Genomic DNA, 12,968 nt, shown 5'->3' on the forward strand with positions numbered 1-12,968 from the left:
ACCTGGTGATGGCTGGGTTGGGGGCATTAAACTAGGGAGTCAGTCAGGCAAAGCAGTGTCAGCAGCTGTTAAGGCACCCTCAGAATAAAAGGACTCAGAGACTCACACTAGCCTACGATGGATGGGCTGGGATCTCTTGACCCCCTGGTAAGACAAGTTCAGTCCTGCATTTAACACCGGGCACCTCTGCTCCATGCTCAGCTGAGGTGAGCACAGTAGCTTTGTTACTGGGTTGAGTACAGACCATCAAGGTCTCAGGCCATTGCCCTGTGCCAGCCCTCCTCCCAGGAGGGTACAGAGTCCTCTGGGCTGCCAGAGATGCTACTGAGATTTTCATGTGGGGGAGGGGTGTAGCTTCATATTTTTTTACAAGTAGCTACATATTGTTACGCACGGAGAAGACATAAGTTCACAATAGCTGTTAGTCAAGGAAGGAATTAACAAACCAACTGGCCTGGCAGAGTAGAAAATCCCACCAGGATCAATGAGAAGTCGAATTTGTGTTAAGGAATAAAATGTGACAGCTATTTGGATGCTAAAGTGTGTGACACACAGACACTTTTTGTTTTCTCTTTTTCATCTCCCACCCCTAACAATGACATTTTGGGTCCTGAACACTGAAAGTTCACCCTTAGTGCACCTGCAGTTGGGAACTATCACTTGCTACTAGTCACGTTCCCTCAGTTTCCCTGTCCTCAGTGAGAGTGTACACTCTCTCCCTGCCGAGCCTAAGTTTGGTCTACACTGACGACATCGCTCTTGAGGGTAATGAACTACTTCTGAGGTTCCCCCTCATTGTTCATCAGCTGCAGTGGAAGGAAAGGGGTCTTAATTCATGTCCTTTTGGTCCTCTCAGATTAAATAATGCCTGCATCATTTTTAGCCCAAGAATCAAAGGAAAGACTCAAGTGTTCAGACCAAGCAACCTTTCCACCCTGGACCCCAGCTGATAAAACATGAGCCATACGTGGGAAGACCACACACCCTGACTCTGACTGTGGCTTTTTGTTAGGATTCTGACCTGGGCGGTTGTCTCTCTACATTTTGCCATCCACTTATAAATAGAAGCCGATGACAAGAAATGCTCATTTCTCCCTTTCTTTCTTGGCTTGCTACCGCTGCAGTACACCCAAGACCTTGCAAAGTCTACAGTTTGGCCAGACCATGGAAACACGGGCGACACACTACAAATGAAAAACACACGGGGGATCTGTTTAGATGGTAATAGATGGACACTCCCATGGCCTTGCCAGAGAGATGGATTACATCCTCAACTCTAATTGATTTCAATTGTAGTGAATGGTAACCTCCAAGCAGAAACCCTGCCGGGGTGTTCCAATATGGTATCCTGAGATTCAGCTGGTAGAAGCAGCAGGGAAAACGTACTCTTTTGACAGTTATTTCTTGGGGAAATTACTGTTCTAATTTTAGCTTCAGATATATCATGAGTCAAAACATGCCATTTAGTAAAAAAAAAAAAAAAGTATGGATTCACCATAGTTCATCAATAAGGCAAAACAAGCCCAAAGCCCATCCCAGTATGCACACGTTCTCAAAGGAGTGAGATTCCCATAAATAGTCTAAGAAAGGAAAGCCATCTCATTTGCATCCTACTAATTCCAGCCTCTTGGGGTTGGGCCCCAAACTACGAGCTGATTGTTGCTTAATTACTTGGAACCATCAGGGAATAGAGTAGGTGAGCTATTTGCTACAGTAATCTAAATGCACTCATAAGCTATGCTCAAAACTAAGGCCCTATAGGTAACATTTTCTGTAATTGTCATACCGATGGGGGAGAGAAGAGGAGTTGGGAAATCAGTTCCTCTGACTGGTCTTACAGATGATTTTGGTGAGCTGTTGGAACCAGGTTTACTGAATTCTTTTTGGACATTGTTAGTTAGCAAAGCTAACTGCGACACATAAAATTTCTTACAGTGATGGGGCTTCCCTGGTGGCGCAGTGGTTGGGAGTCTGCCTGCCAATGCAGGGGACACGGGTTCGAGCCCTGGTCTGGGAAGATCCCACATGCCGCGGAGCAACTAGGCCCGTGAGTCACAACTATTGAGCCTGCGCGTCTGGAGCCTGTGCTCTGCAACAAGAGAGGCCACGACAGTGAGAGGCCCGCGCACCGCGATGAAGAGTGGCCCCCGCTCGCCGCAACTAGAGAAAGTCCTCGCACAGAAACGAAGACCGAACACAGCCAAAAATAATAAATAAATAAATAAATAAAAATTAAAAAAAAAATTTTCTTACAGTGATGTAACATCTCATTTGGAGGAGGTATTTTTTCCACTTGGTTTTTGCCACCATCATAAACTTTTGCTAATTCATTTCTAGTAATTTAGATTCTATTTGGACAGAGGACGAACAAAGGTTAATGTCAGTATAAGCTAAACGTCGAAGAACTAAGTAAATAGTGAAACACAAATGAAGAGGAAAGTCTGGTCCAAAGGGCATCTTCTGGTTCTTCTAAAACCTCAACACCAAACCCAAGCATCCATGTAGAAAATGGATGGTTCACTCCCTCTGTTCCCACTCATTAGAAACAGGCCAGGGAGAATCTATTTATGTTATGTGGCTGAAGTAATTGAGTAAAGGTTTTCAGTAGGTTAAAATGGGTTTTCTGAAATCAAAGATATACATGAGCCGGGGCCCCAGCTGCCATGCTGTTTCTTCTGCCCAAGACCTGCAGTGAAGCTCCCTGAGTGCCCTTTGCCCTGCTTCCGACTGGATGGTCCTCACTTCTTAATGATGGAGGCCTCACTGCAACAGTCCATAAATCCAGGGATTGGGGGGTGACTTGGGCGTTTCCTCCAATGGGCCACCGCATTGGAGGCTGAGATGGGAGCAGCCTCCGCCCAGGGCTCGATCTCAGGAGGGTGTCGGCATTCACTTTTTTACCCCATTTCAGCCCTCTTAATGACCTCTGAAGAAGAGAACACATGTCTGGGAAAATATCATTTCAGTGTATTAAAGGAAATTAAACTGGATAATAAATCTAACTTAGACACAGTCCAAAATCTATAGCAGTTAGCTTTGCCCTGAGGAGCGGAGGACTCCCGTTTTGGAAGAATCAATCAGTCATTAAGACCCTATAAAACAGGTCTTAATGTGAACTATTTCAGAAGGCAGATGAATTCATTAACGGGTGAGGCTCTGTCTCACTTCCCTTTCCCTCCGGGAAGCAGCGTGTTAAGGCATGGGATATTCTTTTTCACTACCACCCCCCCGCCGACTAGCCTAATGTTCAGGCATTCCCTCTGCATATAGAATAAAATGCTGACCCAATTAATCTTGAATCCCAGCCAGTATCTTTGACACCAAGGTGTCTCAACAGTGGGACAGCAACGAGAACAACCAATAATGTCACGCAGTCCCTTTCCAAACTCGTCGGGTTGCTTGCCTAGCTTTTTTGCTGTATCCACTGACAGACGCGACCCTGGGAGGTGTCTTAGCAAGGCCGTCCCATTCCCCAGCCCCCACTGTCAGTCGACTGCATTATGCCATTTATATCACAGCTCAGGGCCAGACTGGAAACCTCTCAGGTCCCTGCAGACACTAAGAACAAAACTAACCCAGTGGAGATTCTCTCTCGTGCTGAAATCCCACAAAGTTTCCTTCAGATGGTAACTGCAGATTATAGGTCAAAACTGCTTGATTCCTAATTAAAACAGATGGCAAATTCCAGCCGACAGTGAGTTTTCGCACATACGGATTTATCTTCTACTAAACGCTCCCTGGATCTCCCAGCCAGTCTGCACACACCTATATACAGAGGCGTGTATGCAGACGTCTACACCCTGCAGATACACATACACACACACGAACACTGTGAGGATTTTGAAATTCATTTTCTTTCTTTATCCAAGGTTTCCTCAAAACAAGAAAAGATGACCTTTGGGAGACTGCTTGTACCCAGATCTAATCATTTCTAGGTTTTTCTTCTTTTGATCCAAGTGTTTCTACTTTCCAGAGGCCTGATCCTGTCATGCTGCCCTAAGGTGTGGACTAACTTTGCCCTGTGTTTTTTTCATTGGCAAACAACATAACGACACTGCAACTCCCCCTACCCAGCCTGGAAAACAGAAGGGAAAATAAACCTCCCCAAAAGCACTATCTCAACACCACAATGATGTCCAGTTTTGTTCATGTTCTTCCAGTACAATTTGGTAGATTGCTTTCTTTCATTTAACATTATTTCATAAGCGTTTTTTCCCGATACTAAATAATCTTGTTTTTTAAATTAATTAATTAATTTATTTATTTTTGGCTGCGTCGGGTCTTCGTTGCTGCGCACAGGCTTTCTCTAGTTGCAGTGAGTGGGGGTTACTCTTCATTGAGGTGCGCAGGCTTCTCACTGCGGTGGCTTCTCTTGCTGCAGAGCACGGGCTCTAGGCGCGCGGGCTTCAGTAGTTGTGGTGCGTGGGCTCAGTAGTTGTGGCTCGCGGGCTTAGTTGCTCCGTGACATGTGGGATCTTCCCGGACCAGGGCTCGAACCCTTGTCCCCTGCATTGGCAGGCGGATTCTTAACCACTGCGCCACCAGGGAAGTCCTAAGTAATCTTTATAATTATCATTTTAATGGCCTCACTGAGTGAATGTACACCATAATTTACTTAACCGTTTACTTATTGTTAGGCGTTTAGTTGCTTCCATTTTTCACTCCTTTAAGCTGGGATGAACATCTTTATATAAGCTATTAATTTAAACCAGCATGCAGAGATGACTCTCCATCACTAATCTAAAAATACAGGGTTTATATATTTACAACTCACATTTGATTATGAAATTTAATTTGAGGGTAATTAAGACATTTATATTCCAAACAGCTCCTTGACATCAAGCTCTCCCCGAGCTAGCCAGGCGCAACCATGACTTGCCATTTTCACCTCAAGACAGCACAGTCCAGTGAATTCTAAAACACAATTTTATTATGAAAAATAAACTTTCTGAACTCTTGCTGCTTTAGAGCCAAGAGATTAACTCCAAGAGTCCATGGTTCTCTGCAGTGACACAGCCAAGGCAAGCCATCGGTGAAAATGCCATTTTGGTGTCATGCTCAATCCAAAATTCAAGGCAACCCTTGTTGAGTCTGTGCTCTAGGACCAGGTACGTTCCTGGGACCTACCTGGAGGTTCTCTGCATAACCTGCACCCAGATACTTTGTGGCAAGAGGCCAAGGAAATTGCTTACGTGAGTTCCAGCTGTTTGATGCTTTATGAGGTTTATCATGGGTCACTTCCAGTTACAGATTTCCCCAGGCAGGGGTAGTTGTTTAATGCATGGGACTTAAAGGGATGTACTGGCTGTGTGATTCTGAGCAGGTTTCGAAAAAATCTTGTGCCTCAGTTTCTCGATCTGCAGCTTGAGGATAACAATAGTACCGCCCCTGTGAGGCTGTCATGAGAGTCAAGGAGAAGATGCAAGTGAAGTGCCTAGGACAGTGCTGGCATTTGGTTAGGACACAGAAACAGGGAACTTATGGACTGAATGTTGAGGTTACACTGTAACGTGTACATGAACGAATGCATGCAGGAACGATGAAAAACGAGTGTGCCAGGAAGTTCCACTTGTCTCAGACTCTCATCTAGAGAATGTCCAATCTTCTTTCATGACACAATCATTTTTTTATTTGTTTTTTTTAAATTTTATTGAAGTATAGTTGATTTACAATGTTGTGTTAATTTCTTCTGTCCAGCAAAGTGACTCAGTTATACATACGTATAATTCTTTTCCATTATGGTTTGTCACAGGATATTGAATATAGTTTCCCTGTGCTATGCAGTATGACCTTGTTGTTTATCCATCCTATGTATAATAGTTTGCCTCTGCTATTCCCAAACTTCCATACAAAATCATTTTCTTAATGGTAATCACGTCAAGCCCAATCCCCCCCAATAAACAGTAAATGAACACCCTGGAAAGATGTGCCCAACTTGATATAAAAGTGATTCTTAATGTCTAGGAAAATTCCATTGTGAAGCTTTAGAAAATATCATCCAGTCATCAGTAGAGCTCATAAACTCATCTGAAGGCAAAATAAGTCATCGACAAAACTCCTTGGTGTCTTTACTACCAGTGAAATTAGGACGACTTCATTACTATACTCAAAAAAACTTCAGCAACAGCAAACTAAACTGATATAAAAATCTTATTTATCACCATCATTTCTACTAATAAGGAAATGATTTTTATATACTTTGCAACTCCCTGTGAAACAGAGAGGTGCTTAGGAATTTTTTATTATTATTATTTTGCCACTGGCAATTAATTCTTCTGATTTGTTTTATTAGTTTGATGATTGGGTCCAAGACTCAGAATATCTTTCCAAACCAGCAGACTGATGTAAAAAAATCATTTCAGTGCAGTTCTTGGCAAATCGTGATGATGAATAGCATGGTAGGACAAACTTACTCAGACACACATTTTTCTGTAGTGGCAGGGAAAAGGCTGAAAAATTACTATAAATTGCTTTTTGTAAAAATGCTCTCTCTTTCAAATTTTCCCTAGTATGAAGGTCTTCTGCAGAATGATGGCACAATACATTCTGACATACCTGGACAACAAAGGCATTAAAGAATGAACATGAGATAAGAGTGAGGGTTAAGATTTCATTTCCTTATTATCCCACCCCCCCCCATACTCTCCCCAACACGAGGTCCCTTGTGTGCATCTTTTTAACCTCATGGAATAAGTAAGTGTCTCTTAACCATATATATTATCTACCCTTAGCAGGCATGCTCTGTCCCCACCACCCATAATCTAGTTCAGTCTGTAGCTCTCCCTTTTCTTCTTTCCAAAACTGCCTAGTTTTTCGAGTTTCAAATGACAAAGGTTTCCAAATATCCTCAGTACCCAGTAGAGCACCAAAGACCAAAGAAGCCTTGTTCTCTGTCTTTTCCAAACTACCCTCGGATTGTGATTGTTTCGGATTAATTCTTTTGTTGGAGGACACACAGGCTGCAATGGAGTGAGGAGTTGCCTCGATGCTGGCTCAGCACAGAGCTGGAACTTTTCCAGATTGGAGCGTCAGAGCTGGCACTTTGCAGACACCCTGCCCCCTGGGAGGTGGGACACTGCCACCCCTTCTTGGTCTTTTGCGTGGCTTTCCACCCCAGCCTTACCTTCAGGACACACTCTAGCCACCCAAGGTTTTACAGGTCTAATGCGGTGGTTCTCAAATGAGGATGGTTAGGCCTCCCCCCACACCAGGGCCATTTGTCTGGAGCCACTTCTAGCTGTCACTTTGGGGTGGAGGTGCTACTGATATCTAGTGGAGAGAAGCCAAGATGCTAATAAACATTCTATACTGTGTAGGAGAGCCCGCCCAACAAAGAATTACCCAGCCTGTAATGCCAGGAGTGCCAAGGCTGGGAAACCCCAGTGTGATCGAAACCAAACTCTGCAGGGATTATTTTGGATGTCCTGTAACATGATTCCCAGCTCACTGTTCAAGGCAGAATTGATGAAGTACCTGCATTTTCTCTAAGCCTTTCGTTCAGTAACACTAGTGAAGTGCTGGCCCGCGCCAGTGCCACGCTGGCATGAGATGTCAACTTAACGGAGTCCCCAGACTCCGAGGTGGGGGCAGTTCCATTAACTCACTCTCAGACAGGGGCTCCGGGCTTCTCCTCTCTTCCCCTTCTCTGAACCACCACCCCCGTTAGCCTGCAATCCTAAGTCAGTAAGGACTAGGGACGTGGGGAAGTGTCCTGCCTCTTTGTTCAGTGGACACCTGAGGGACGAGAAACAGCATGGACTCGGGGGTCAGGTAGATCAGGATCCTGCCAGTAGGTCTTACTTGCTGTGTGACGATGACCAAGTATCATAACCTCTCTGAACCCCAGTTTCCTCCTTGAAAAGGGACGTGTGGCACTGAAGGTACTAGGTGTGGCCCTCCTCTATCCACAGAGCTCCTGGGGGCCACACACCCACTGGGTCCCAGAGCGGCAGCCACGTGATCTCACTGCCGCTAGCATTTCACGGAAGTACTCTGGGAGGGACACGGTGGCCTGACCCTGTTCTTGTTCCCCTCTCACCGGCTCCTGTCAGTGACCTGGCCTCTCTGGGTACCTTGCTTGGACGCCAGTGCCCTGTACAGCCTAGCTTCCTCCCATCTGTTTTCTTCTCGAACACAGGGGAAAAAAAGTGAATGCTAACTCACAAACAGCATACGTAACTATATTTTCTCGCTTTCAGTTCAACCCTCAAGAAAGTTCTTCCATGTGCAATACACAGCTGTGAATCTGCCTAATAAAGTGAAGGCATTTTACCCACTGGTATTCCCCCAGAGCAATCATTGGCCACCTGCATCTTTTTAGTTGCATTTAATAATTCAGCCCAAGATGAATTTGCATGATTAACATAAAGCCTTGTGATTTTATTTTCTTTCAGGATTTAAATCCTGAAACCACCACCATTGTGTTCATTTTCAGAGGTTGTGATCAAAACACAAAACTTGATTTTAGAATGAGTAATTTCTTTAAAAAAAAAAAAAAAAACAACAACAGTATTTTCAAATACCTCTCTCCACAGAATCAAAGAAAAGAGTTGCTAACACAGACTTTGTAGATGTAGGGAAATCCATGTCCCTTCTATGGCTACTGTTAACCCATTAGAAGCAAGCCATACTGCAGAGATTTTTTTCCTTTATGCTTTTCCCATAAAGCAGCACGGCCCACCATCCCATGGCATCCAGAACGGCTACCATAAATAGATTTAGCTCAGTTCCTCATCGGAGGGCTCTCCACATTTATCCGATCAGGAGCTAGAATCCCCAAGAAGTCTTTAAGAGAAAATAGCAATTCTCTCGGATTCCAATAATAGATTAATCACGTCATCTTCAAAAAAAAGTAGTAAAAACCCAAACCAAGTAAGTTGCATTTGGAAAACCATCTGCCTGTGAAGTGGAGATGTGCGTGTGAAATGGCAATTTGCAAAGCAGAAGAGGCAGCGCCGTCGGGTTTCTTCATGAATATAGTAAAACAGGTTTGTCTAATAGGGAAACATGCCTTACTATCAAAAGAAAAACGAGTGTATCCCACAAGGAGAAGGAAGCAAGCTTTAATATCTGAGAAGCATTTCAAGCTGTGCCTGCCAGCGATTCTCCGCCTGTCTGATTTTCCTTAACATAAAAGCCGACCTCACCTGTTTAAAAATAATTAGGGAGCGGGCAGTAGTCATTCCGGCCAAAAGTTTGTGCTGCCTGTGTTTGCGTGTGTGCTTCTGTTCCACTGACACGTCTGTTGCTGTCTCCGACTGCAGGAACCATGGTCAGTAAGGAGCCCAGCAAATGCGCACTCACGACCTCGGCGAGTGAAGTGGAACCTGCCGCCTGCCTGGCCCTGGAGATGAAATATGCCCTGGATCCCAACCGGCAGATTAAGAAGCGTAATAAAGCCCTGCAGGTGCGGTTTAAGGATATCTGCGAGGCACAGAACGAGCAGAGGGGCACACAGCTCTCCTCGGGACAGCTGGGCGACAAGCCGGCGTCCTACAGGGCCACCTACCGCAAATACATGACCGTGCCCGCTCGGAGGTCCATCCCCAACGTCACCAAGAGCACAGGTGTGCAGACCTCGCCGGACCTTAAGAAGTGTTACCAGACTTTCCCTCTGGACCGCAAGAAAGGGAATCTCAAAGGCATCCCAGCCGCGGATGCGTTTAAAAGCCAAAACAATGGGTTTGTAATTGATTCGAAAGAGAAGAGTGAGGAAGGGCCCGGGGAGGAGTCCCGGCAGTGGGGCGCGGACCGGGTTCAGAAGGCGGCAGCACTGGTTTTCCACTCCGATGAGCACGAGAACGCGCTGGACCAGCCCGCCGGGGTCAACGGCGCAGAGCCACGCAAAACCCCCGACCTGCACCGCTGCCGAGATGCTCCTCTCCAGAACTCCACTCGTCCTCCCTCCCAAGAGCCCGATGACCAGCTGCACGGGAAAGCAACGCACGACCGGGCGACCCCGGACGCCGAGGAACCCGCTGCATCGGCCCACGGCATGGTGTTTAAGACGGAGGTGGCCACCGTTTACGCACCTGCCCCCGGCGCTGGGGCCCCCGGGCTGGCCTTGTCGAACTCCGCCCCCTCGAGCGAGTGGTCCCTCTGGCCCGTGGCCGACCAGGAGCGGAGGAAGGCCTCACAGGCCAACGGGCTCCAGGCCCCGCCGGGCGCTGCCCTGGCCTGCTCGCCGCCGATGCAGTGCCCGTCCCCCGAATGTAGTGAAGCGTCCCTGCAGACTCAGGCCCCCCCGGGGCGGGAGCACCAGCCTTGTCCGACAGCGCTCGCTGTGGGTGAGGAATGCCAACAAATCGTGCCTCATACGGAAGTGGTCGATCTGAAAGCACAGCTTCAGATGATGGAGAACTTAATCAGTTCAAGCCAAGAAACCATCAAAGTGCTCTTGGGGGTCATTCAGGAGTTGGAAAAAGGAGAGGCCCATCGGGAAGGGTATGTATGTTCACGCCTTTCTTACGAGGCTCTGCAGGCTTACCACCCTCAGGGGCCATCAGTAGCCCCCAGAGCCCAAATCCTTAGTGAGACTGAAGCCTGCATTTCTGAGAACAGGCTGTAGTCTGAGGACAGAGCAAGGTCAAAGCAGCCCCAGGTTATTTTATGATGCTAGACCTCATTCATCCTCACTTGCAAGATTGACTTGTTGGTTAGCATTCCTGTGCCTGGCCTGGAATTCAATACCTATTTTTTGAATGAACTGATGGAGCTTTCCTTTTTATCTCCCAGGGCTAAAGGTTTATGATACTGATGAAGTATAATAGGTATGCCAGTCCAGAATATCTAATCTAAATAAGAAGCTGCCTGCCTCTTAGGAATCATATTATAGAAAATAAATTCGGATGGCATTTTGAAAAGTAAATGCTGACTCGCTTATGCTAAATAATTGGAATAACATTGATATTCAGGACTGTATGAGGTTTTATATTTTATACAACAGACAGTATTTTTTTTTTTCTTACTTGGAACGCATAGAAGCTATGCCCATCCTTAGACAAATCCTATCTGTATATCATTAGGAGCAAGATGCCTTTCTCCACGAGTTGCCCTGTGTGTGTACAGATGGGCAGTAGAGAGAATGAAAACAGCCAGGACTGTCTGCCATTGATAACAGAATTGCTGAACTTTGTTTCCCATCTTTTGTACTTGAAATTGTGCTAGGACGCCCAGGCAGTGTGCTAGGCTGATACGAAACAGCCAGCACTGCTCTGCTTCCGTGCTTCTTGAAACAGTGTCATGGCTCACTGGTTTTGTCTAGACGGCCAGACCTTCTCTTTCCCATTCCCCCATGAAGCTGTCTGGATTCCACCAGCCCATGTTTTGGAGGTGGCATCTGAGGCAGTGCCCTGTTGCCTCACGTGATTAGCACACTTCACCCTGTGGGCTCCTACCCCTGGTTAAGTGAGCTGGCAGCCAGCATGAAGATAAGCCAAGAAATGCACTGTCAGGGCAGCAAACCACCCTTGCACAGGATTGTTGTGGTTGAGTTACATTGTGTTTGCATATTGCAAACAAAGGGGAGGAAACAACCTCTATGATCTTAAGGCCTGGCCCCAGAGGCAAGGTGCCTGGTGCAGATGTTGCCCTTGGTGTCTGGCTTCTCCAGCTTCGTGCAGGTGGTCCATCTACAAAAGGAGTTAACTCTCAATAACCCCCACCTCCTACGACCTAGCATTGTTTGCAGGCTACAGTATTAAGCAAAACAAGTTGCTAGCCAATCGTAAACTAATCTAACAGTAGATTAATAGTAACCTACCACTACAGAATGGTTTTCAAAAGGCTTTCTTGAATTTTGGGTTTACATCTCCATTTTCATCCCACTTCAATCATTTAGACTTGAATAAATACATAACCAAAAGCAACCCACTAAGGTGGGTCTGTAAGGGATTTGTGATCAGTACACCACTCCCATGGAAACATGAAAAGCCCAAACAAACAGGGACCGATCACTGACTTCGATATAGCTGGTAGTGACTTAAACCAGACAGCAAACTAGAAAGATACCAACATCACCAAATGGGAAATAAAATTCAACAAATGGTATAAAACCAAATGCATCTACTAAGTCGCGTGCATCTCACAGGGGTGTGTGCCAAAATAAACACCTGCATGGTTTGAACATCCACAGACAGCCCGTGCAAGGAGAACTGTACTCTACACGGAGGTTCCTTCTGTGAGAACAGGGCGGAAAGTTGTTTTAAATGGGATCCTCTGAGTTCTCTGAGACTACATCAGTCTTCAAAGTGGTTCTGAGTTTATTAAGACGTGTCTAGGTGGGAATTCTGGCTCTGAGGACTTGGGCGAGGGCTGCATCTCTCTGTGCCTCATTGCTTCACCTGTAAGTTGGAGCTCATCACCTGTCCTGCAGACCGAGGGTGAGGAAGACAGGGAGTGACCTTCCAATGCACGGAGCCCAGCACCAGGTGCATCTGAACGGGTTGGTGTCCGCTGGTGGCGTGAGGGCTGCCTTGCTGGTCAGCGGTGTTGGGGTCTGGGGAACACTTAGTGGCCCCATGTCTGAGTCCAGAGTGATGGATGCACCCCACACACTCTCAGTACACAGGCTGCCACCAAGTGCCGTTCCTGCACGCCCTGACCTGCTCTGTCCAACAGAGTGGCCACACGTGGCTATTGAAATTCAAACTCGAGTTAATTACAATTGAAAATTCCGTTCTTTAATCATATCGGAAACATCACAGGTGCCCAAGAGCCACCTGTGGAGATTGACTCCTACACAAGACAGGACATTTCCATCATCACAAAAAGGCCTTCGCCCCAGTATCCCCAAAACAAGGGACAGTGCCTGGCTCCTAACCATTTGAGGAGTGGGCACCTTAGATCAAGGCAAAGGATGACTTGACTTAGAAATCAGTCTCTAGGTCAGTTGTTGTCTGCACAGGACAAGTTCACGGTAGAAAAGCAGGACCATATCCAGGTGAACTCCCACATCTGTTCCTAATAAT

The 12,968-nt window shown here is 46.3% G+C and overlaps 2 protein-coding genes across 4 annotated transcripts in view; one reads left to right on the forward strand and one right to left on the reverse strand.

The window, feature by feature from the left end:
• Nucleotides 1-12,968, reverse strand: part of DOCK1 (dedicator of cytokinesis 1) — a 527,932-nt gene that overhangs the window by 269,486 nt on the left and 245,478 nt on the right. The window lies entirely within an intron of this gene.
• Nucleotides 1-12,968, forward strand: part of INSYN2A (inhibitory synaptic factor 2A) — a 59,222-nt gene that overhangs the window by 12,160 nt on the left and 34,094 nt on the right. The window contains exon 2 of the mRNA XM_059899811.1: nt 9,264-10,443. Coding sequence (XP_059755794.1) covers nt 9,269-10,443 — 1,175 coding nt within the window. The 5' untranslated portion in view covers nt 9,264-9,268. The remainder of the gene's footprint in view (nt 1-9,263; nt 10,444-12,968) is intronic.

This window comes from Balaenoptera ricei, chromosome 16, assembly GCF_028023285.1.
Source record: "Balaenoptera ricei isolate mBalRic1 chromosome 16, mBalRic1.hap2, whole genome shotgun sequence".
Taxonomy (NCBI): domain Eukaryota; kingdom Metazoa; phylum Chordata; class Mammalia; order Artiodactyla; family Balaenopteridae; genus Balaenoptera; species Balaenoptera ricei.